The following is a 26,752-nucleotide window of genomic DNA, read 5'->3' as shown; positions in this document are numbered from 1 at the left end:
CAGTACTTCCAACAGCCTCACAACCGCAGACCACGTGTAACTACGACAGCCCAGGACCTCCACATCCGGATTTTTCACCTGCAGGATCATCTGAGACCAGCCAACTGCACAGCTGATGAAACTGTGGTTTTGCCCAACTGAATCAACTCTGTACAAAATGTCAGAAGCCGTTTTAGGGAAGCTCATCTGCGTGCTCGTCGTCCTCACCAGGGTTTTTTGCCAGTTTCAACTGTACCTGGTAGATGGCAGACAGCGTGTATGACAACGTGTGGGTGAGCGGTTTGCTGATGTCAATGTTGTGAACAGAACCTAGGTAAAAATAGTTTCAGGTTGGATATTCAACGGATATTCGTACTTTCAAACTACTTGAGCCACAGACTCCAAATAAGTGTCATGATGTTGGAAAAATTGTCCACAACATTGCACAGGTCTTAATTTCACGATTTGGACATTATTTCATTTTGTAAAACTAATAAAACGTGGAAATGTGTACAAACTTTTTTTACCTTTCAATTTCAATAGCCAAGGGGTCATGTGACCTGCTGACTTCAAACAAGTTTTAGAATGTACACTCAAGGGGCCTACACATTGCACACCCTTTAGTTTGTCCATTTAAAATAAAAAAAAGTTAACAAGAATATATGACCCACTTGACAGGAGGAATATAATAGTCAATATCAACTTAATTAGGTATAATACAACTTTATTTGTCATTTAATTTAAATTTGTTTGGTTTTCAAGGAAAATATAGTGTTTTGTTTTATAATTTCTCACAATTTTACATTAATTAGTTTTTCAATGTCTCTTTCAATAGCTCCTTGGTCATGTAACCTACTGGACTCAAACAAGGTTCAGAATGTCCACTGACTACCCTTCTATATTGCACACCCTTTAGTTTGTCCCTTTTCATCTCACACGATTTTACATTAATTTTTAAAATTTCAATAGCTCCTTGGTCATGTGACCTACTGACTTCAAACAAGGTTCAGAATGTGCACTCAGTGGGCCTACACATTGCACACCCTTTAGTTTGTCCATTTATCTCACACAATTTTACATACATTTTCAATGTTTCTAATTTCAATAGCTCCTTGGTCATGTGACATACTGGACTCAAGGTTCAGAATGTCCACTGACTACCCTTCTATATTGCACACGCTTTTGATTTGTCACTATGTTGATGGTCCCTAACTGCTGTTGGTGGACGTAAGGAAAACTACAGGCGAATATCCAACATGAATCTGTTTTGACCTCAGTGTGAACAGAGTGCCCCATGGTGGCAGTGGGGTTTTGGTATGGGCAGGCATACGGTACGGACAACAACACAATTGCATTTTATCGATGGCAATTTGAATGCTTAGAGATACGGTGACGAGATCCGGAGGCCCGTTGGGGCGGCAGGTTAGCCTAGTGTTTAGAGCATTGGTCTAGTAACTGAAAGGTTGCAAGTTTGAATCCCCCAGCTGACAAGGTACACATCTGTCGTTCTGCCCCTGAACAAGGCAGTTAACCCACTGTTCCTAGGCCATCATTGAAAATAAGTATTTGTTCTTAACTGACTTGCCTAGTTAAATACATCAAATTGTCTTGCCATTCGCTCACCTCACGTTTCAGCATGATAATGCACAGCCCCATCGCTGTACACAATTCCTGGAAGCTGAAAATGTCCCAGTTCTTCCATGGCCTACATATCACCCATTGTTTGGGATGCTCTTGATCGACGTGTACGACAGCGTGTTGCAGGTCCCGCCAGCATCTTCGCACAGCTATTGAAGAGGAGTCGGACAACATTCCACAATCAACAGCCTGATCAACTCTATGAAAAGGAGATGTCACGCTGCATTGGGCAAATGGTGGGCCCTCCAGATACTGACATTTGTTTAAGGTAACTGTGACCAACATATGCATATCTGAATTCCTAGTCATGTGATACTCAGATTGTGGGCTAATTTCTTTCTTTCAATTGACTGATTTCCTGAACTAACTCAGTAAAATATGTTAAATTGTTCCGTTTATATTGTTCAGTGTATGTACGTAGGATGCTGTATATAGCATTTTCATATATTAAAACAAAAGCGACAATTAATATTTGTCCATCCTTTGCTATGTATTGTAGTTGAGTAGCCAAGGCTGCTTGTAACGATGTGCGCTGAGAGTCAGGAAGCAAGTTCGGGGAGCAAGTTCGGGGAGTGTTTTAATAAATGAAACGTAATACAAAATAAGAAACACGAACAACGCAGACAGGAAACTGAAACAGACAGAAAATACACAAGCTTATTGCCCAATTTCTGGAACCGTGACGTCAAAATAAAAAAAATCGACAGGTGACACTACTGACTTTCACTCTTTCCACGTTTGCCGTCCAAACCGGATTCACGACAAACTTTGATCTCCTGCTTACATTGATTATAATTTCGGCAGAAAATGGAAACCTATAGGTAAGGTCATGATAATATGTTCATGCAATATACTTTGACTACAACGGTTGCCAGAAATGGAAGTGAATTGAATGTATTGTGTGTGTGCGGGGGGAATTAAGCTCTGATTCATATTTCACCAAACATTATTCACTTATTTTTAAGGTGTCTTTTACAGTGTGAATACACGTCTTGTAGTTAATTGTCATTACAACTTGTAACTAACTGGTGGTAATTGCAGTGTGTAATTACAGGGGTTTTAACAACAAATGATTGTTACCATGCTAGTCACAAATTCACCGATTTAGTGTTTAGTTTCATAACTGCATCCGATTAATTAATAACTGTCACAAGCTTTTAATATCATGTGGACAGATACACTGGGTGTCCAATATTGCAAGGGTTGGAGGCTCAATAGGCTCTAATTACCTACCAGTGAATGCGCACTCTTCAAAATCTCTTCAAAGTCCTTGCTAGCACAAGCCCCAAAAAAGTGTACCATGTGGGTTAACTTGGTTGTTATGTTACAGCCTTATTATAAATGGGATAAAATTGCTTTTTTTTCCCCTCATCAATCTACACACAATACCCCATAATGACAAAGCAAAAACAGGTTTTTAGACATTTTTTAAGAAAAAAAGCAAAACTATGAAATATCACATTTACATAAGTATTCAGACCATTTACTCAGTACTTTGAAGTACCTTTGACAGTGATTACAGCCTTGAGCCTTCTTGGGTGTGCAGCTTTTTTCAAGTTTCTCCAGAGATGTTCAATCGGGCTCATGTCCAGGCTCTGACTGGGCCACTCAAGGAGAGACTTGTCCCGAAGCCACTCCTGAGTTGTCCTAGATGTGTGCTTAGGGGTGTTGTCTTGCTGGAAGGTGAACCTTCGCCCCAGTCTGTGGTCCTCAAAGCAGGTTTTCATCAAGGATCTCTCAGTACTTTGCTCTGTTCATCTTTCCTTTGATCCTGACTTGTCTCCCAGTCCCTGCCACCGAAAACATCTTCACAGCATGATGCCGCCACCCCCATGCTTCACCATAGGGATGGTGCCAGGTTTCCTCCAGATGTGACGCTTGGCATTCAGGCCAAAGAGTTCAATTTTGGTTTCATCAGACCATAGAATCTGGTTTCTCATGGTCTGAGTCCTTTAGATGCCTTTTAGGAAACCAAGCGGGCTGTCATGTGCCTTTTACTGAGGAGTGGCTTCCGTCTGGCTACTCTACCATAATGGCTTGATTGGTGGAGTGCTGCACAGATGGTTGTCCTTCTGGAAGGTTCTTCCATCTTCACAGAGGAACTCAGGAGCTCTGTCAGAGTGGCCATCTGGTTCTTGGTCACTTCCCTCACCAAGGCCCTTCTCCCCAGATTGCTCAGTTTGGCCGGGCGACCAGCCAGTTCTAGGAAGACTCTTGGTGGTTCCAAACTTCTTCCATTTAAGAATGATGGAGGCCACTGTGTTCTTGAGGACCTTCAATGCTTCGGACATTTTCTGGTAACCTTCCCCAGATCTGGGCCTCAACACAGTCCTGTCTCGTAGCTCTGTGGACAATTCCTTCGACCTCATGGCCTGGTTTTTGCTCTGACATGCACTGTCAACTGTGGGACCTTATATAGACTAGTGTGTGCGCCTTTCCAAATCATGTCCAATCAATTGAATTTACCCCAGGTGGACTCCAATCAAGTTGTAGAAACATCTCAAGGATGATCGATGGAAACAGGATGCACCTGAGCTTTATTTTGAGTGTCATAGCAAAGGTTCGGAATATTTATGTAAATAATGTATATTTTTTTATATATTTGCTAACATCTCTAAAAACCTGTTTTCGCTTTGTCATTATGGGATATTGTGTAGCTTGATGGGGGAAACAATTCATTTAAGAATTTAAAATAAGGCTGTAGCGTAACAAAAAGGGGAAGGGGTCTGTAGACATTCCAATTGCAATGTAGATGCCCTCACCCGCTAATGACATAATGCTGACTTTACTTTGGTCTGACCCTGCTACAGGCTTTCCAGCAAGAACCAGGCAGATGTGTCCATATTCAGAGTTTTATTCTCCAGTTCACCACGACACATCAGCACACACACACACATAGAAGTGATTTTTGTGTGGTTCTAAGGAAAGGCAGAATAAACTATCATTAGGATCCATATACAAGAGGCTAATGAAATATACATACAATAGTAAAGAGATGACGTGATATATATATGGCATGCTGTTCTAACAGTGGATGTTATAGAATAACATGCAAACACTTGGATATTCACACAGCAGGAATATAGAAGTACCCAGAGAAAGAAATAGAAGGCCTAGGCACTTAAGATTTATGTCCCTCTCTCAGGCCTGTCTACAGATCTTATCTGATCTTAGAAGGCACTGTTACTAGGCTCCTAGGTTGTTAACCAAAGTGCACATGCAAATGGTATTTGTCCCTTCTGGAACCTCTAGAAACTCTGCAATGTTGCCCTCTGATACAGCAGTATCATCTCTAGGCCATACAGTGGGGCAAAAAAAGTATTTAGTCAGCCACCAATTGTGCAAGTTCTCCCACTTAAAAAGATGAGAGAGGCCTGTAATTTTCATCATAGGTACACTTGAACTATGACAGACAAAATGAGAAAAAAATAAAATAAAATCCTGAAATTCACATTGTAGGATTTTTAATGAATTTATTTGCAAATTATGGTGGAAAATGAGTATTTAGTCAATAACAAAAGTTTATCTCAATACTTTGTTATATACCCTTTGTTGGCAATGACAGAGGTCAAACATGTTCTGTAAGTCTTCACAAGGTTTTCACACACTGTTGCTGGTATTTTGGCCCATTCCTCCATTCAGATCTCCTCTAGAGCAGTGATGTTTTGGGGCTGTTGCTGGGCAACACGGACTTTCAACTCCCTCCAAAGATTTTCTATGGGGTTCATACTGGCTAGGTCACTCCAGGACCTTGAAATGCTTCTTACGAAGCCACTCCTTCGTTGCCCGGGCGGTGTGTTTGGGATCATTGTCATGCTGAATGACCCAGCCACGTTTCATCTTCAATGCCCTTGCTGATGGAAGGAGGTTTTCACTCAAAATCTCACGATACATGGCCCCATTCATTCTTTCCTTTACACGGATCAGTCGTCCTGGTCCCTTTGCAGAAAAACAGCCCCAAAGCATGATGTTTCCACCCCCATGCTTCACAGTAGGGATGGTGTTCTTTGGATGCAACTCAGCATTCTTTGTCCTCCAAACACGATGAGTTGAGTTTTTACCAAAAAGTTATATTTTGGTTTCATCTGACCATATGACATTCTCCCAATCTTCTTCTGGATCATCCAAATGCTCTCTAGCAAACTTCAGACAGGCCTGGACATGTACTGGCTTAAGCAGGGGGACATGTCTGGTACTGCAGGATTTGAGACCCTGGCGGCGTAGTGTGTTACTGATGGTAGGCTTTGTTACTTTGGTCCCAGCGCTCTGCAGGTCATTCACTAGGTCCCGCCGTGTGGTTCTGGGATTTTTGCTCACCGTTCTTGTGATCATTTTGACCCCACGGGGTGAGATCTTGCGTGGAGCCCCAGATCGAGGGAGATTATCAGTGGTCTTGTATGTCTTCCATTTCCTAATAATTGCTCACACAGTTGATTTCTTCAAACCAAGCTGCTTACCTTTTGCAGATTCAGTCTTCCCAGCCTGGTGCAGGTCTACAATTTTGTTTCTGGTGTCCTTTGACAGCTCTTTGGTCTTGGCCATAGTGGAGTTTGGAGTGTGACTGTTTGAGGTTGTGGACAGGTGTCTTTTATACTGATAACAAGTTCAAACAGGTGCCATTAATACAGGTAATGAGTGGAGGACAGAAGAGCCTCTTAAAGAAGAAGTTACAGGTCTGTGAGAGCCAGAAATCTTGCTTGTTTGTAGGTGACCAAATATTGGTTTTCCACCATAATTTGCAAATAAATTCATTAGAAATCCTACAATGTGATTTTTCTGGATTTATTTTCTTCTCATTTTGTCTGTCATAGTTGAAGTGTACCTATGATGAAAATTACAGGCCTCTCTCATCTTTTTAAGTGGGAGAACTTGCACAATTGGTGGCTGACTAAATACTTTTTTGCCCCTCTGTACATTGCAGCGGTAACATTCAAACAATATAAACCTTGCTGATAAACATACTGAGTATTCAGCAATGATAATGACCACAACACTTATTATAAATTCAGTAATGATAACCACACTAAACCGAGGTAGCATGCACGGGATACACACAAACAATGCTATCATTAGCTGGTAGCTATCAAAATAACATTACTTATCTACAAATATCTAGCACAGGGCAGCTATAAACAACAATCATCACTCCAAATATCCCCATATTTACATGCCAATGGACGCACACAACACTCTAGTAAGGAAACAGCATGATAAAGGTCCGTCAGCATCAAACACTTGATTCTTTCTCAAGGCTGCAGGCGACAACGCTCTAACTTGGGCGGAGCCCTGGAGTGCATCCAATGCCCTGATTGGTTGGATGAACTGAGGCGTGAAGGGTCTGAAGGCCATTCAGGTTGAGCTTTTTTCTTTTTACAGCCGCCCCTGGATTTCTGGTGGAAATCCACACATCTTAAAAGGCCTCAATGCGGGACTTAGTCCTGAAAGGGCCTAGTTCTATCCAGCAGGGCAGAGGGGCAGAACAGCGAAAGGACCAGAAAAGGCCGGGTCCAGTCCTAGTGTGCATCTGGCCGAACTAGAAGGGCAGCTGATCACTTTAGAGGGCCATGCGGGCCAGTAGGGTACTGGCTCCGGTGTGCATAAGGGTCTTAAGGGGCCGCCCCGTGAAGAAGGTGCACGGAGACGCAAGGACAGTCCTGTGCCACCCCATGGAATGCCACTGGTATGGCGGAGGATCTTCTGACTCAGCTGGTGCAGGGCAGCTGGGGCCCATCCGTGAGCGCTGAGTACAGTGCTGGAGGCTGGCTACAGCTGGAGGAGGTAGCTCGCCTACTGCCTTGACGAAATTTGGCATTTCTGCCACAGCTGTCTTTTGCAGCTCACTGGTTGGTGACTCTCTCCCCACTGCTGAATACGATGGCTTCCATGGTGGAACAGGTGAGTACACCTGGGCGAGGCTTATGAGGGATCTGGAGGCAGGTAACGTCTGGGCCCCAGAGACGAGGTCAGGTGGGGTCTCGTGTGGCAAGGGCTGAGGGTCGTCCAAGTCAGGGGGCTGAGGGCCTAGCAGGTTAGGAAAATCAGGGCCTGATAGGGCAGGGGACTTGGAACCAACTAATGAGACTGAGGACTGCAACCCAGGGATGGAGGGAAGCTGCGAGCCTAGCTGGGCAGGGAACTTTTAGTCTAGCGCTAGTGTAAGTGAATGGGTGCCGGCTGAGGTTGGGGGCTACGAACTGGCTAGGGACAGACTGCATATCTAGAGAAGCAGATAACTCTGAACCCAGCGGAACAGGAAACCCATGGCCTAGAACAAGGGCAGATGGTTTGGCGTGTAGCACTGAGGGAGCTGACTGCTTGCTGAGTGAGGCTGCAGACCAACTGAGGTCAGAGAACCTATTGCCTAGCGGAGCAGTGGACTGAAGGCCGACTAGAGCTGGAGACAGCAAAACTAGAACGGCTGAAGGCTGGGAGCCTAGTGCTGATAGCGCTGGGCCTGACAGGGAAACTGACTCTGGACCTGACATGGTCAACGACTGAGGGCTAGTAGAGCTGGAGAAACTCGTACCTTTGAACCTAGCGGGTCAGGAGCCTGATAACCAACCTGGGCTAGGGACTGAGGTCCGACTAATGCTAGAGATAGCTGGCCTAATGCAGCTGGAGACTGAGGACCTAGTGCTAGGGACTGAGGACTGAGAACCCAACACAGGTAACTTGTGGTTCAACAGGGCATAAGGCTGTAAGCCTCACAGTCTAGGTGTCTGTGGACTGACTGTTTCTGGAGACAGCGAGGCTAGTGCAGTGAACTTGGGGCCTAGTAAGGCAGGAGGCTTTAAACCTGGTAGGATAGGCAACTGCCTGCCAACTAATGCAGGGGGCTGCAATCTGAGCAGGGCAGGAGACTGCAGACCTGAAGATGGGGCAGATAACTTAGGGCCTAGCATGGCAGGGGGCTTTACGCCTGGTGGACTAGGATGCTGCATACCCTATAAGGAGGGGTCTGCTGTCCATGCAGGGTAGGATACTTAGGGCCTGGCAGAGCAACAAACGTAGGGGCTACTAGTGCAGGGAACTATAAACCTAGAAACGGCAGAGGACTGGGGTCTAGCACTATGGCATGAGTCCGGGAACCTAAGTCAGAACAATGTGAACCTGCAACTAGGGCCAGAAACTGAAGGCCGGGTACTGGCAGAAACTGAGAACTTACCAAGGGAGCAGGATAGGCTGGACCTACCGGGAAGGTATGGAGCTCTAGACTTACTTGAGAGGCAGGAAACTTAAACCCTACAAGAGAAGTAGGGAACTCTAAACCTGACTCTCCCAGGAGGGAGAGTTCCTTTCACTGACCCTACCGGGATGGAAGGGAACTCTGACCCCCCCGGGGGAGGCAGGGAACTGGACAACTAGCTCAGGGGGACATCAGGGGTGACTTCTGATGGGTCACCTGCAGTGATGTCTGGCGGGTCCCCTGAGGCAAGGTCTGGAGGTAGAAGGACCCTTGGTGCTGGAACTAGCATGGTGTTGGCAGGCGGGGCTGGAGAGGCCCCAGCTTCCTGGCTGCACTTGACATCTGCAGTAGCTGCAGGCTGTGGCACTATTCTAGGAGCGGGCGAAGAATCCACTGCGGGCTTGGGCCTGGAGCAGGGAGGGGCTCCTGAGGGAGAGCAGGTGGAATCTTTGTGGCTGAAGGTTCCAGGGTAGCAGACAGTCAAACCTCGAGCACCAGAGTGTCTGTCTCGGTGAGCAGGGGGCCCCCACTGGGAGGAGAGCACAATTCTGCAACTGCAGCAAGAACATGCCCCAATGCAGCGGCTGGCTGTGGCTCCACGACTGGAGCAGGAGTCTACTCAACTGTGGCTAGTCGAGAAGCTGGCTCAGGGGGGGTGCAGACATAGGTGTCGTGGACTGTGCACTCTGGAGTTGCCTTTATCTGATGGGGAGCTGGGCCGCCCTGGACAGCAGACCTGGTGATCTGTTGGGTTGGGAGGACCTAACAGGACGTCGGTCGAAATAACCTTTTTGTGCAGCTCATGAAACAGGACCAACACTTTATATGTGGTGTTTATATTTTTCTTCGGTATATGGCATGCTGTTCTAACAATGAATGCTATAGTATAACATGCAAACACTTGGATATTCACACAGCAGGAATATATACAGTATGTAGCCAGAGAGAGAAATAGAAGGCCTAGGCACTTAAGATGTATGGCCTTCAAGCCTCCCGAGTGGTGCAGCGGTCTAAGGCACTGCATCACTACAGATCCTGGTTCAATCCCAGGCTGTGTTGCAGCCGGCCGCGACTGGGAGACCCATGAGGCGGTGCACAATTGGCCCAGCGTCGTCCGGGTTAGGGGAGGGTTTCGCCGGACGGATTGTCCTTGTCCCATCGCAATCTAGCGACTCCTGTAGTGGGCCGGGCGCAATGCACGCTGACACCGTCGCCAGGTATACGGTGTTTCCTCCGGTGCGGCTGGCTTCCGGGTTAAGCGAGCATTGTGTCAAGAAGCAGTGCGGTTTGGCGGCATCGTGTTTCGGATTTCGAAGGACGCACGGCTCTGTTTTGGAGGACGCATGGGACAAGAATATAACTACAAATTGGGGTGCAAAAGGGTACAAATAAAAAGAAAATAAATAATATTAATACTAAAATATTTTAAAAATACTCTAATAAAAAATAACAACAAAAAATAAATATTTATGTCCCTCTCTTAGGCCTGACGACAGATCTTATCCGATCTAAAAAGGCACTGTTACTAGGCTGCTACGCCGTAAATCAAAGTGCACATGCAGATAGGATTTGGCCATTCTAGAACCTCTAGAAACTCTGCCATGTTGCCCTTTCATACAGCAGTATCATCTAAGGCTATACATTGCAGCGATAACATACAAACAATATAAACCGGCTAACCACACTAACCCGAGGTAGCATGCATGGGATGCACACAAATACGGAATATCCCCAAACTTACATGCCAATGGACGCACACAACACTTTAGTGAGGAAACAACATGTCACCTGCCATCTTTCTCAAGACGGCAGGTGAACACACTAACTTGGTGTATGAACAGAGGTGTGAAGTGAAGGCCAATCGGATTGAGAGGGCTGGCCTTTTTCACAATACCCGCACTGTATCTGCGAGCTGTTGGCTAGAACGCACGTGTGATGGAAATCCAATTAACTTGTATTTTCTATTCGGTACATGGGAATTTAACCGCAGAAGTCATTTTTATATGCTTTTTACCAGTAACAAGGCAATTTGATGGAAAATGCGGAAGGACATTTGCATATGGTTTTAATACAGATTTTAGAATATTTGTGTGAAAATCTGTCGCCAATTGAATGGAAACCTAGCTAGTGTCTCCTTTTTACATTTATGTTCTAAACAATATCCTAAATCTAAAGCAATCCACCAATCATACAATATCAACCCACCACCTATCCTGCAATGCAATTTGTGATTCTATTATGGTTCTTCATGTTGATCAGCAAGCCTCTGACATATGTATCCATTTTCACCTTCAGAACACACATTGTCATGTGGACTGTCCTGTGGTTAGTAGAAGTCTTCCTGTGTGCCTCAGGTAAGTTATTCTCATTGCCTCAATAGAGAGATGGTGTAGATGCTAAGTTTAGGAGGGGTGGTAATGGTCAGCAATACATCTCAATTGCTTATAGTGTTATGTTGTCTTAAACTCATGTCTCTTGTTGTAACACATCCTCAACCTCTGTGGATATTCAGTATATCTTCAACTGAGACATGGTTCTGAGGTGAAGGTTGTTGTTTCTGGTTTCCTCAATGAAGACTGTTTATCAAGCAGAATCTTAATAATTGCAGTTGTCTCTCCTCAAACCTTTTTGTCACACCCACACATTCTCCCACACATCCTCAGTTCTCCTTTCTACTCCCCCGTGTGTGTGTGTGTGTGTGTGTGTGTGTGTGTGTGTGTGTGTGTGTGTGTGTGTGTGTGTGTGTGTGTGTGTGTGTGTGTGTGTGTGTGTGTGTGTGTGTGTGTGTGTGTGTGTGTTTAAAGTAACATTCCATCCATCTACAGTGAGGGGAAAAAAGTATTGATCCCCTACTGATTTTGTACATTTGCCCACTGACAAAGAAATGATCAGTCTATAATATTAATGGTAGGTTTATTTGAACAGTGAGAGACAGAATAACAAAAAAAATCCAGAAAAACATGTCAAAAATGTTATAAACTGATTTGCATTTTAATGAGGGAAATAAGTATTTGACCCCTCTGCAAAACATGACTTAGTACTTGGCAATCACAGAGGTCAGACGTTTCTTGTAGTTGGCCAGCAGGTTTGCACACATCTTAGGAGGGATTTTGTCCCACTCCTCTTTGCAGATCTTCTCCAAGTCATTAAGGTTTCGAGGCTGACGTTTGGCAACTCGAACCTTCAGCTCCCTCCACAGATTTTCTATGGGATTAAGGTCTGGAGACTGGCTAGGCCACTTGATCATTTGTCAGTGGGCAAACGTACAAAATCAGCAGGGGATCAAATACTTTTTTCCCTCACTGTATGTGTGCGTCAAATCCAATCTAATTTTATTTGTCACATGCTCCAAATATCCTCCCACATGTCACACATCCTCAGTTCTCCTTTCTGCTCCCCCTCCTGTGTGTGTTTACAGTAACATCCCATTCATCCATCTGAGTATGTCAAATCCAATCTAATGTTATTTGTCACATGCGCCGAATACAACAGGTATAGATAGACCTTACCGTGAAATGCTTACTTACCAGCCCTTAACCAATAATTCAGTTTAAAATAACAATAATGAGGCTATATACACAGGGGTACCAGTATCGAGTCAATGTGCGGGGGTACAGGTTAGTCGAGGAGTTTGTGTGCGTTTACAGTAACATCTCAGTCATCCATCTACGAGTTTGTTTACAGTAAAATCCCAGTCATCCATCTACGAGTTTGTCCCAGTCATCCATCTACAATACTATTATTATTTTCACATGCACGTATATACTTCTCTTTGTATATCAAGCAGGCCCACACACATACCCTCTGTTGTCCTTTGAGAGAGAAAGATATCACTTTTGCTATTGCTGCTTGGCAGCTTCAGGACAAGAGACCTGATCAGCAAAAAGTTGTTTACTCAGAATCGGAAACATTTTGTAAAAAAAAACAACATGTTTATATTGGACAGATTCAGCCTGGGTCTTGCCAGGACACACAGCGAGCCCTGCCACAGGCATCCTGTGTAACACAGCTGAAGTCAAGCCTGGGTGGAGGGGCTTGATTTACTACAAGTTTAGAAAGCTGTCCACTAGACTAATTTACCAATCTAAAAACATTTAGCTGACAGGGGCTAATTGAGTAACTGTTGATGCACAACCAAATTCTGAAATTGCACCTTGTATATTCTATTATTCTAACTCTCAACAGTAAGTTGAGACCCAGACTGAGTTCCTGTGTGTGAAACTGGTCCGCGGGCCTACAGAAGGGGGGCGGCATGCCAGTTGCTCTAGGCTCTAGGCCATTGTCATAGTCCTGGAGGGCCGATGCCGCTCGTTTTATAGTCAATAAATCCATGAATTCCCTTAACCAAATGTCCATGCTAATGTAACAGTATAACTTTAGTCCGTCCCCTCGCCCATACCCGGGCTCAAACCAGGGACCCTCTGCACACATCAACAACTGACACCCATGAAGCATCGTTACCCATCGCGCCACAAAAGCCGCAGCCCTTGCAGAGCAAGGGGAACCACTACTTCAAGGTCTCAGAGCAAGTGACGCCATCGATTGAAACAACCACTAGCGCGCACCACCACTAACTAGCTAGCCATTTCACATCGGTTACACTAAGCACTGAGGTTTACACTCTTTCCAATTCATAAGTATTGTCCATTTGACTGTTATGAAGGCCAATGCAATGATATGTTGCGTGGTTCTAGGTTGGATATTGTCCACCCTACTTCCTAACAGGCATACCACCAGACAAAGTGGGATACATACACTCAAAATTCCAGTCAACATACAATCTACATCAGTCAAATCTTTTAACGACTGGACATTTCCAAAACAGATTCATTGGTGTACCAACCTCACCGCAGCCATGCCAACACAAATCTGAAAGGCTTTGATCCATGTTTTCAACCTGTGAAGTGTGATATAATCCCGGTGAAGTCCTTAATTTTAATAATTGTATACCTTAGACAGTTGGATATGGATGGATGTTGTGTTTTTCCATATTGCATCCCACTGTGCTGCTGTGAGAGATATACCCAAGTCCTGTTCCTAGTGTATCAGAGTAGGGATGTTGCTGTTAAGGGAGGAGAGGGGGGGGGCAATGCAAATAGTCCGGGTAGCCATTTGATTAGCTGTTCAGCAGTCTTTTGGCTTGGGGGTAGAAGCTGTTAAGAAGCCTTTTGGACCTAGACTTGGCGCTCTTGTACCGCTTGCCGTGCGGTAGCAGAGAGAACAGTCTATGACTAGGGTGGCTGGAGTCTTTGACATTTTTTTGAGCCTTTCTCTGACACCACCTGGTATAGAGTTTGTTTTTGGAAGATGGGCAGGGACTCTGCTGTCCTAGCTTCAGGGGGAAGCTGGTTCCACCCTTGGGGTGCTTGGACTAAGCTGAGCGGGAGCTGGATGACATGAGAGAACTTGGGAAGGTTGAAAACCAGGCAGGCTGCAGCATTTTGGACAAGTTGCTGGGGGTTTGATGGCATAAGAGGAGAGCCCAGCCAACAGCGAGTTGCAGTAGTCCAGACGGGAGAGGACAACTGCCTGGATAAGAACCTGCGCCGCTTCCTGTGTGAGGTAGGGTCGCACTCTACGGATGTTGTAGAGCATGAACCTGGAGGAGCGGGTCACTGCTTTGATGTTTACAGAGAACGACAGGGTGTTGTTTCAAGGTTCTTTGCACTCTGGGAGGGTCGACACTGTGGAGTTGTCAACCGTGATGGAGAGGTCTTTGAGTTGACTGGCCCTACCCGGGAGGAAGAGCACTTCAAGGTTGCGCTTAAGGTGATGGGCCGACATCCAAGTTAAGATATCTGCCAGGCCTTCAGAGATGTGTTTTGCCACCTGGGTGTCAGAAGGGGGGAAATAGTGGAGTGTTATCTGCATAGCAATGATAGGAGAGACCATGTGAGGATATGACGGAGCCGTGTGACGTATAGAGAAAAGAGGAGAGGGCCTAGAACTGAGCCCTGGGGGACAACAGTAGTGAGAGAGAGAAAAGGAAACAAAGTAGTGTTCAGAGACCTGGAGGGGGGTTGTGAGATTAGTAGGTGAGCAGCCTCTATTAAAGATGAGGTCAAGCGTATTGCCTGCCTTGTGAGTTTGAGGGGATTAGGAAAATGTGAGGTCAAGAGGCACGGAGGGGAAAGAGTTGGAAAGAAATTAATCGAAGGCCCACGTCATGAGGTTATGTGTTTAAAGTAATAACCTGTCCTCATTTCTAATCTCTCAAAACATGAGATGTCAAATATGATCTCAAACACCACCTGCACCGCCAGCTAACTGACTGAACAAAAATAGAAACGCAACATGTAACAATAAAAGATTTTACTGAGTTACAGTTCATACAAATGGAATAAATTAATTAGGCCCTAATCTATAGATTTTACATGACTGGGAATACAGCTATGCATCTGTTGGTCACAAATACCTTAAGGTAGGGGCGTGGATCAGAAAACCAGTCAGTATCTGGTGTGACCACCATTTGCCTCATGCAGCGTGACACATCTTCTTTGCATAGAGTTGATCAGGCTGTTGAGTGTGGCCTGATGTCCAGCTCCTCTTTAATGGCTGTGCGAAGTTTCTGGATATTGGTGGGAGCTGGAATAAGCTGCCGTACACTGCCTTGCAAAATCTTCATTCCCTTGGCTTTTTTCCTATTTTGTTGCATTACAACCTGTAATTTAAATAGATTTTTATTTGGATTTCATGTAATGAACATACACAAAATAGTCCAACTTGGTGAAGTGAAATGGAAAAAATAATTGTTTAAAAAAAGAAATCAAACAGAAAAGTGGTGTGTGCATATGCATTCACCCCCTTTACTATGAAGCCCCTCAATAAGATCTGGTGCAACCAATAGCCTTCAGAAGTCACATCATTAGTTAAATAAATTCCACCTGTGTGCAATCTGTCACATGATCTCAGTATATTCTGTTCTGAAAGGCCCCAGAGTCTGCAACACCACTAAGCAAGGGGCACCATGAAGACCAAGGAGCTCTCCAAACAGGTCTGGGACAAAGTTGTGGAGAAGTACAGATCAGGGTTGGGTTATAAAAAAATATAAGAAACTTTGAACATCCCCATTAAATCCATTATTAAAAAATGGAAAGACTATGGCACCACAACAAACCTGCCAAGAGAGGGCCACCCACCAAAACACACTGACCAGGCAAGGAGGGCATTAATCAGACAGGCAACAAAGTGACCAAAGATAACCCTGAAGGAGCTGCAAAGCTCCCCTGCAGAGATTGGAGTATCTGTCCATAGGACCACTTTAAGCTGTACACTCCACAGAGCTCGGGTTTATGGAAGAGTGGCCAGAAAAAAATCCATTGCTTAAAAAAAGCAAACACGTTTGGTGTTCGCCAAAAAAGCATGTGGGAGACTCCCCAAACATATGGAAGGAGGTACTTTGGTCAGATGAGACAAAAATTGAGCTTACTGGCTATCAAGGAAAACGCTATGTCTGGCACAAACCCAACACCTCTCATCACCCTGAGAATACCATCCAGATGAGCTTCCCTGAGACGATTTCTGACAGTTTGTTCAAATATTATTTGGTTGTGTTAACCCACAGTTTCATCAGGTGTCTGGGTGGATGGTCTTAGATGATATAGCAGGTGAAGAAGCCGGGTGTGGAGGTCCTGGGCTGGAGTGGTTACACATGGTCTGCGGTTGTGAGACCGATTGGATGTACTGTCAAATTCTCTAAAACGACTTTGGAGGTGGCTTATGGTAGAGAAATTAATGCTAAATTATCTGGCAACAGCTCTGGTGGACATTCCTGCAGTCAGCATGCCAATTGCACACTCCCCCAACTTGAGTTAACTTTGGCATTGTGACAAAACTCCACATTTTAGATTGGCCCTCTATTGTCCCCAGCACAAGATGCACTTGTGTATTATTCTGTTTAATCAGTTTCTTGATATGCCACACCTGTCAGGTAGATGGATTATCTTGGCAAAGGAGAAGTGCTCACTCACAAGGATGTAAACACATTTTTGCACAAAATTTGAGAGAAATAAGATTTTTGTGTATCTTGAACATTTCTGGGATCTTTCATTTCAGCTCATGAACTATGGGACCAACACGTTTATGTTTTTGTTTCGGTATATGTCCCAAATGAATTGAAACGATCGGCACCACATGCCCCCATGATGACTTCTAATCATTATTGATCCAAGGAGCCCAATGCTAGCTAAACGCTGCTAAATATCACAAATGGGCACTTACAAACTGTCTGGGTCAATGAAAGACTGCCAAGGCTGGTTGTGTTAATCCACTGATTCAAAATTCCTCACTTTGTTTACCTAGCTAACCTAAGTACTCCATAAAGCTGTTGCAGTGACTGTATTACTGCCACACCGGTAGTCTGGAGTCATGACGGCAGTAGCATTTCACGTGATCGCTGAGTCATGGTAATCTCTTCTTGTGCACTCTGAACATGCGTTGATCGTACCCAACTCACTAACGACCATCCGGTCGCTAATGGCCTGGTACTCAGCACTCTATTGTCCCTCCATCAGGTCCTAATGGCCTGGTACTCAGCACTCTATTGTCGCTCTAGCCACTCTGACATTAATGAAAATACCATCGAAAATCACATAAATAGTATCATGCTTTTGAAACTCAAATCACTGTGATGATCAATTTGAAGAAAGAAGTTCAACAACAGGTTGAGCCTGAATGGAAAACATGGTCGTTGTGGATGTGTTTCAAAGCCAAACAATGAAATGGAGTGCACTTTCTAAGCTGACGATTACAGTTATAGGGCAGTATTTTATATTTTCATAATTAATAGGCTGACACATTACCTTTAGCTATACAAAATATTTCACCACTGTGCATTTCCATCTCCTCATCAATCATTCATTCCTTTCTCGAGTACGCAGAGAGAGGGGCTGTCAACAAACATGTTAAGTTGTGAAAACATTTTACTATCGATGTTCCAACCAGATTTCCCTTGGTTTCCCAAATGAAGCAATGGGTATCTCCAGGAACAGTCTTGGAGAGCCCATGGCATACAGAGTTTGGGCGGAGTATCACATGCAGTGAGAGCAACCTCCTCAAAGAGTGGTTGATGCATGGAGTGAAATAAGTTGTTTCATAAGCCCAGACATTTCTATGTAATCCTGTGTGAAAGCCGAGTTTTAGTGGTTGCCACTAAAAAGACGAGTATCCCAGCTGCTACTATATTTATTATTTATTTCTCAACTGCTCTTGCTCTGAGAAAGAGGCGTCCATTCGCTATTTGAGTGCATACGGCTGGTATGTACTGTATATTTTCCCCTGCCCCTGTTCCTGACCATTTTATGGATTATTTTAGCAAAAGAGAAATGTTCATTAACAGGGATGAAAAACACATTTGTGCACAAAATCCTGAGAGAAGTCATATTTTTGTGCGTATAGAATTTCTGGGATTTCTGGGCTATTTTATTTAAGCTCATGAAACATGGGACCAACACTCTACATGTTGCGTTTATATTTTTGTTCAGTGTCGTTTTTCACGACTTAACAAGGGAGGTTCTAGTGAGGTGAGAGAGGCTGTGTTTGCTAACATGGGAGTGTTGGTTTCTTTAGGAGGAAGGGGCAGAAATAGTCTCATAAATATAAATAAATCAAATGTTATTGGTCATATACACATGGTTAGCAGATGTTATTGGTCACATACACAGGGTTAGCAGATGTTATTGGTCACATACACAGGGTTAGCAGATGTTATTGGTCACATACACATGGTTAGCAGATGTTATTGGTCACATACACATGGTTAGCAGATGTTATTGGTCACATACACATGGTTAGCAAATGTTATTGGTCACATACACATGGTTAGCAAATGTTATTGGTCACATACACATGGTTAGCAGATGTTATTGGTCATATACACATGGTTAGCAGATGTTATTGGTCATATACACATGGTTAGCAGATGTTATTGGTCATATACACATGGTTAGCAGATGTTATTGGTCACATACACATGGTTAGCAGATGTTATTGGTCATATACACATGGTTAGCAGATGTTATTGGTCATATACACATGGTTAGCAGATGTTATTGGTCATATACACATGGTTAGCAGATGTTATTGGTCATATACACATGGTTAGCAGATGTTATTGGTCATATACACATGGTTAGCAGATGTTATTGGTCACATACACATGGTTAGCAGATGTTATTGGTCATATACACATGGTTAGCAGATGTTATTGGTCATATACACATGGTTAGCAGATGTTATTGGTCATATACACATGGTTAGCAGATGTTATTGGTCATATACACATGGTTAGCAGATGTTATTGGTCATATACACATGGTTAGCAGATGTTATTGGTCATATACACATGGTTAGCAGATGTTATTGGTCATATACACATGGTTAGCAGATGTTATTGGTCATATACACATGGTTAGCAGATGTTATTGGTCATATACACATGGTTAGCAGATGTTATTGGTCACATACACATGGTTAGCAGATGTTATTGGTCATATACACATGGTTAGCAGATGTTATTGGTCACATACACATGGTTAGCAGATGTTATTGGTCACATACACATGGTTAGCAGATGTTATTGGTCATATACACATGGTTAGCAGATGTTATTGGTCATATACACATGGTTAGCAGATGTTATTGGTCATATACACATGGTTAGCAGATGTTATTGGTCATATACACATGGTTAGCAGATGTTATTGGTCATATACACATGGTTAGCAGATGTTATTGGTCATATACACATGGTTAGCAGATGTTATTGGTCATATACACATGGTTAGCAGATGTTATTGGTCATATACACATGGTTAGCAGATGTTATTGGTCATATACACAGGGTTAGCAGATGTTATTGGTCACATACACATGGTTAGCAGATGTTATTGGTCACATACACATGGTTAGCAGATGTTATTGGTCATATACACATGGTTAGCAGATGTTATTGGTCATATACACATGGTTAGCAGATGTTATTGGTCATATACACATGGTTAGCAGATGTTATTGGTCATATACACATGGTTAGCAGATGTTATTGGTCATATACACATGGTTAGCAGATGTTATTGGTCATATACACATGGTTAGCAGATGTTATTGGTCATATACACATGGTTAGCAGATGTTATTGGTCATATACACAGGGTTAGCAGATGTTATTGGTCACATACACAGGGTTAGCAGATGTTAAGGTGAGTGTAGTGAAATGTGTGTGCTTCTAGTTCCGACAGTGCAGTAATATCTAACAAGTAATCTAACAAATTCACAACAACTACCTTATACACACAAATGTAAAGGGGTGAATAAGAATATGTACATATCAATATATTGATGAGCGATGGCCATGTGGCATAGACAAGATGCAGTAGATTGTATAGAATACAGTATGTACATATGAGATGAGTAATGTAGGAAATGAGGACATGATTAAAGTGGTGTTATTTAAAGTGACTAGTGATACCTTTATTAAATCTATTTATGACATTTATTAAAGTGGCCAGAGATTTGAGTCTGTATGTTGGCAGCAGCCACTCTGTTAGTGATGGCTGTTTAACAGTCTGATGACCTTGAGACAGAAGCTGTTTTGTTATTGGGATGTTACTGGAAACACACACAATCGCCGTCTTGTTTAACTTACCTTGTGGGGACACTCAATGTACACTGCATTCGGAAAGTATTCAGACCCCTTGACCAAACTGAGCAATCGGGGGAGAAGGGCCTTGGTCAGGGAGGTTACCAAGAACCCATCTCTGCAACACTCCACCAGTTTATGGTAGAGTGGCCAGACGGAAGCCACTCCTCAGTAAAAAGCACGTGACAGCCCGCTTGGAGTTTTCCAAAAGGTACCTAAAGACTCTCAGACCATTAGGTACCTAAAGACTCTCAGACCATTAGGTACCTAAAGACTCTCAGACCATTAGGTACCTAAAGACTCTCAGACCATTAGGTACCTAAAGACTCCCAGACCATTAGGTACCTAAAGACTCCCAGACCATTAGGTACCTAAAGACTTCCAGACCATTAGGTACCTAAAGACTTCCAGACCATTAGGTACCTAAAGACTTCCAGACCATTAGGTACCTAAAGACTCTCAGACCATTAGGTACCTAAAGACTCTCAGACCATTAGGTACCTAAAGACTCTCAGACCATTAGGTACCTAAAGACTCCCAGACCATTAGGTACCTAAAGACTCCCAGACCATTAGGTACCTAAAGACTTCCAGACCATTAGGTACCTAAAGACTTCCAGACCATTAGGTACCTAAAGACTTCCAGACCATTAGGTACCTAAAGACTCCCAGACCATTAGGTACCTAAAGACTCCCAGACCATTAGGTACCTAAAGACTCCCAGACCATGAGAAACCAGAGTCTCTGGTGGATGAAACCAAGGTTGAAATCTTTGGCCTCAATGCCAAGTGTCATGTCTGGAGGAAACCTTGCACCATCCTTATGGTGAAGCATGGTGGTGGCAGCATCATGCTGTGGGGGTGTTTTTCAATGGCAGGAACTGGGACACAGTCAGGATCGAGGCAAAGCTGAATGGAGAAAAGTACAGAGAGATCCTGATGAAAACCTGCTCCAGAGTGCTCAGGACCTCAGACTGGGGCGAAGGTTCACCTTCCAACAGGACAACGACCCTAAGCACACAGCAAAGACAACGCAGTAGTGGCTTTGGGACATGTCTTTGAGTGGCCCAGCCAGAGCCTGGACTTGAACCGGATCAAACATCTCTGGTCAGACCTGAAAATGGCTGTGCAGTAACTCTCCCCATCCAACCAGACAGAGCTTGAGAAGATCTGCAGAGAAGAACGGGAGAAACTCCCCAAATACAGGTGTGCCAAGCTTGTAGCGTCATACCCAAGAAGACTCGAGGCTGTAATCGCCGCCAAAGGTGCTTCAACAAAGTACTGAGTAAAGGGTCTGAATACTTATATATATATGTAATATTATGTATTTTTTTAAACCTGTTTTTGCTTTGTCATTATGGGGTATTGTCTGTAGATTGATGAGGGGGAAAAACTATTTAATACATTTTACAATAAAAATACCTAACAAAGTGTGGGAAAAGTAATGGGGTCTGAATACTTTCCGAAGTCACGGTAAACATTCAAAATCCTATTTTCCCTAAACCTGACCGTAACGCTAACCCCAAAATCTAACCTTAACCCTAACTCCTAAACCTAATTATATCCCTAACACTAATTCTACCTTCACCCCCTAGAAATAGCATTTGAGCTTGTAGGGACTAACAAAAATGTGTTTGTTAGTTTACTATTCGTGTGTGGCATATACCCACAAGTATAGTTAAACACATCCATAGATGGATGACTGGGATTTCACTGTAAACACACACACACACACACACGCAGGAGGAGGAATAGAAAGGAGAACTGAGGAAGTGTGGAAGTTTGTGTGGGTGTGATACAAATGTATAGATACAATTGACTAAGTCAGATTTAAGATTCTGCTTGATAAACAGTCTTCATTGAGATATAAAAAGTGTGTGCTCGTGTGTGTGTGTGTGTGTGTGTGTGTGTGTGTAGTTCCAATAATGTGCGGTATCATGTTTATTGGCAAACAATGTGTTGTGATATTGCACAATAACCGTTTTGAGAGAAACCACATACCTCCTTTTTAAAGTCTGGTTCTTCTTGTTTACTGTACTCCTCTGTACAAATGGGAGATTTTGTTGTTGTTGCCATTTCAATGTTTTTTCTTATCTTGTTAAAGACCAATGCAACTTCCCTAAAACATTATTGAAATTAACCTTGAACCTGCTCAACTGATATTCTAGCCCATTTGGAGCCGCTCCAAGCTATTGTGGGACAAAACGTCCTCCTGCAATGCCCCTGCAAGAAGAGAAACGAGAGAATGGACATGAAATGGCAGTTAGAAGACCATACCACCGTGCTTCACCACAGTGGAAGTCATAACACCACAAACATCGGGGAGGGATATCAAAACAGGGTCAGTCTCTTTCAGAATGAAGATAAGGACAACTGTTCCCTGCTCCTCTCAGGCATCACTGTCGCAGACAATGGGATGTACAAATGCTTCTTTCAAACCGAGACTTTGGTCTACATTCACATCACTCTGCATGTGATTGGTAAGACATTTGTTTTGCTTGTTTTTTGTTGTTGTTGTTGTTCATTGTCATTCTGCTATTGGTTGATTTATTTGTTTTCTCCCGCCCCCTTTTCTGCTTCATAAATGACTCCATTTCAGGCATGCTGCAGTTGATTTATCTCCTCTCTGCTCTCCAGCCAGCTACAGTGTCTGTATGTACCAGGTACTAGACCAGGCTTCGATGGGTTCCGGATGGGGAGAGAGGTTCGTGGTGTACCAGTGTAAAGCCAACGGGGGATACCCAAAGGGCCAGATTCACTGGAAGATGGGTGGACATCCTCTGGTGAACACCTCCAGGAGGGATGAGACCCACCTGGATAACGCTACAGGACTATACAGTCTGACCAGCATCCTGACCATGGATCGGAGTCAGGGTGAAAAACTGCAGTGTATGGTGGAGAACACAGACCAGGCTTCTAAACTCAACTCCACCTGCAAGGAAAAGCCTGGTGAGTACACGAGACTAGTGACACCAGTAGCCATAACACAGCAGCAGTAAATCACGGTACTGTAGTCAGGGTCAGGAGTTTCAGCCCCATAGTGATTTCATTGAAGAATGTTGGTTAGAGTCTCAGCTTGTACCCAAAAATCCCAAAACATCTGCATAGGAATGCATGAGAATGAAAAGCTCGGAGTGGGTGCATGCGTATGTGTGTGAAAGTGCATGAGGGTGGGGGAATCTAGGGGCAAGCACAGGCATAAACACAGGAAAGGTAAAAAACTCTAAGCTAGAGTGAAACTACAGAGAAACAACAGCGTTATCTTTGGGACTAAACTATTAGCATTACCAATGATGTAGTGTTTCCTCTGACTGAACACAAATGTTTGGATAAAAAGGAAGAAACTGGAATACACAGTGATGTGTTAAAGAGTAGTAGACAAAGAAAGTTACACTGCTGTGACAAATAGGGAGGAAGTTAGAGTTTCATTTGGAAATTCTTCTCACCACTTGGTCAAGTTACCCTAAGAGGTCTGCCTTTTCAAATTCCTCAGCTTTTTGGCTTCTCTGTCTCTCATCTAAAACACGTTTTTGGAGCATTTCATAGTTTGTTTGAACTATTTCTATGTTTTCTGTTTCCTCTCTGCTTTCCAGTATACATTAGAGAGAGTCTATTGGAGAGTCCTGATAAAGTAGCAGTAGCAGCAGGTGTGTCTGTCAGCGTGGTTGTGATGCTTGTTGCGGGAGTCCTGCTGGTGATCTTCTTACTGACTAGATTTCACCGGCGTGAAACGTCAACGGTGAGCCCTTGTCCTTATTATACCATTGTGATATCAGTCCGAGTGTTAATGCTGCTTGGATCTAGAAAAAATGCCAGCATCTGGGCACAAATCAGAGCGCAAACTGCAAAGGTGTTAGTCTTATTAGTCTTTTTTATTTGTAATTCTAACAAACCTCATACCGAACTTGCACATTCAATCTGATATTGATGCACCTAAATAGTGATTGAATAGAGCAGTTTCAGTCCTTGTGTGTGATTGATTCATGTTTTGTTTTCCCTGGAAGAAGCAGAGAGACACAGAGGAAAGAAGCGTGACCCAGCAGTTGAACATGTATGAACACTGAGTGTGTGGAGCATCTTCTCCCTCTGATACAACAATCTCTCCTCAAATGACGGACAACAAAATGGAGGGATGGTGACTTGCAACAAGACAAACTTAAAATAATGCCTGTGTTCATAGTAGCAATGTGGAGCAGCATTGAGCAATGTATTGTGATGTCATGTCTGAACCATATTCTGTGACCATTATGCAACGAGGCAGGAAGTGAAAGAAGTGGAGAACAGCATGATGGGAGAAATGACTGGTCAATGGACTGAACATGAGCCGAACTCAGTAAATGAAGTCCAGAGAAATCCCAAGAAATAAAGTAGACCTAAGGCAGCCTGTATATTATAGAGTTGAGTAACTACAGGTGCATTCACATTTCTAAGAAGAGAAGCAGATGATACCTGACTACTATAGTTAACAGCCATCATGGAAACTCTTGTTACATACATCTACCGCATGTTCCTGGTGTTACCCATTTGAATCATGTTCATAATTCAGGTTGATAATTCATGTTGATAATTCGCTTTCATGTACAGCAGTCATTTCACCATTTAAATATGAATTTAATTATCTGAATAATGTGAAGAATTTGACATGATCATTGTTTTCATTGCTGCTTATTATTATTATGTAGCTTGCTGTGAAACAAGCGTGTCATGGAATGACTAAATCAAAAGATTAGTAACACTTTGGTCCAGGGTCCGTTTTGTTGTATTATTAACCATATTGGTTAAGCTTACAACACAGGAAGAGCTGGTTGGAAATCAGGGAAATAAAATGACTTTTTATAGGTCTTGTCCCGAGGGACTAATACAAGTTTCACATCTGTGTTCATATTTATTTTGTGAGAGAAAAAAACTACAGACATTATACAAATACATTATCCACCCACCTCTCCCCTTTCCACCCACATGACCTGCTTATTTGAGTACAAATGTCAAAGTAGTGATTTTAAACCGTTAATTGTCGGGGTCCATATGTTGATACTTGGTTGCCTGGGTGTTAGGTACAGTGAAGTTAGTCATCATTAAGCAGTAAGAGATTGGCAAGACAAGGGATTGGTTTAGATAAAATGCTTGATAATGATGAAGACAGATTGCCAAAAGGAGAACAATCTGTTTTAATACTTTTATACCACTTATATTTTATGCTGTAAGTGACAATACTGGCTGTTTTTCTGTGTGTGAAAGTATTGTTCAGTTTGTACTGTTGGAAAGTAGCTGAAATTCTCTGTCCTCTTCACTCTTGGTGTTTCTTTTTCAAATAAACTATGTACTGTGAATATGAAATGAGATAAACCCTATATTAAATGCCATAATAAACCATATATTAAATGTAATAATAAACCCTATATTAAATGCAATAATAAACCCTATATTAAATGCCATAATAAACCCTATATTAAATGCCATAATAAACCCTATATTAAATGCCATAATAAACCCTATATTAAATGCCATAATAAACCCTGTATTAAATGCCATAATAAACCCTGTATTAAATGCCATAATAAACCCTGTATTAAATGCCATAATAAACCCTATATTAAATGCCATAATAAACCCTATATTAAATGCCATAATAAACCCTATATTAAAGCACAGCATTGATTGTCACTGCTACGCAGATGATACACAGCCTCACATTTCTGTGTCACCAGAGGATTCTAGCTCCACGGATACATTATTAGACTGTTTTAGTGAGTTAAATAACTTCCTCCAGCTAAATCAAGACAAAAACCTAGGTACTTATTGTTGGAGCCAAAGCACAGCGTGAGAATCTAGCAGCATATTTTAATTCACAGGCAATAAAGATAAAACACCAGGTAAATAAACCTAAGTGTTATTTTTACATTCTGAAGTAAATTTCGAATCACACATTAGGAATGCGACCAAAATGGCTTTTTACCAGGAATTTTGAGGTGTGGATGTTTCTCTCTCAGGCTGATACAGAGAGACTCATTCATGCTTTTATTACATTCAGGTTTGACTACTGTATTGCTCTCCTGTCTGGTCTACCCAAGAAAGCCATTGGTCAACTGCAGAACATACAGAATGCTGCAGCACGGGTACTGACCAAGATCAGACAGAGAGCACACGTTTCATAGGTTTTAAGGTCTCTGTACTGGCTGCCTGTGAGTTCTGTAATGCACATTGCATTGCAGTCCATGTCTGAAATGTTCTGTATAAAAAAGCTTGATTTGATTAAATGTCAAAATAAACACAATATTAAATGCTATATTCTAATCGTCCCTCTGTCTGAGAT

At 43.0% G+C, this 26,752-nt stretch overlaps 1 protein-coding gene across 6 annotated transcripts; it reads left to right on the top strand.

Moving 5' to 3' along the window:
• The first annotated feature begins 1,220 nt into the window (after positions 1-1,220).
• On the top strand, positions 1,221-26,725 carry LOC109870093 (ICOS ligand). 6 transcript variants are annotated; one of them, XM_020460445.2, is made up of 6 exons: positions 1,221-1,885; positions 11,099-11,157; positions 22,608-22,919; positions 23,077-23,388; positions 24,033-24,178; positions 24,447-26,725. In XM_020460445.2, the coding sequence occupies exons 1-6, from the start codon at positions 1,680-1,682 to the stop codon at positions 24,501-24,503; spliced, it is 1,092 nt and encodes a 363-aa protein (XP_020316034.2). In that variant the 5' UTR covers positions 1,221-1,679; the 3' UTR covers positions 24,504-26,725. The 6 variants fall into 6 exon arrangements, with proteins under 6 accessions (XP_020316034.2, XP_020316026.2, XP_020316042.2 ...); XM_020460437.2 differs by having other exon boundaries at positions 1,474-1,885; positions 24,444-26,725; XM_020460453.2 differs by having other exon boundaries at positions 1,479-1,885; positions 24,450-26,725.
• Positions 26,726-26,752: the final 27 nt, after the last annotated feature.

The sequence above is a fragment of the Oncorhynchus kisutch genome, linkage group LG2 (genome assembly GCF_002021735.2).
Source record: "Oncorhynchus kisutch isolate 150728-3 linkage group LG2, Okis_V2, whole genome shotgun sequence".
In the NCBI taxonomy this organism is placed as follows: Eukaryota; Metazoa; Chordata; class Actinopteri; order Salmoniformes; family Salmonidae; genus Oncorhynchus; species Oncorhynchus kisutch.
Note: the sequence above shows the minus strand (reverse complement) of the source record. Positions and strands in the feature narration are given on the sequence as shown.

Excerpts from the sequence above, each read along its gene's own strand:
- LOC109870093 (XM_020460437.2), top strand. The coding sequence starts at position 1,680 with ATGGCCTACATATCACCCATTGTTTGGGATGCTCTTGATCGACGTGTA. Across the intron at positions 22,920-23,076 it reads CATCACTCTGCATGTGATTG|CCAGCTACAGTGTCTGTATG; the intron begins GTAAGACATTTG and ends TCTGCTCTCCAG. Across the intron at positions 24,179-24,443 it reads ACCGGCGTGAAACGTCAACG|AAGCAGAGAGACACAGAGGA; the intron begins GTGAGCCCTTGT and ends TTTCCCTGGAAG.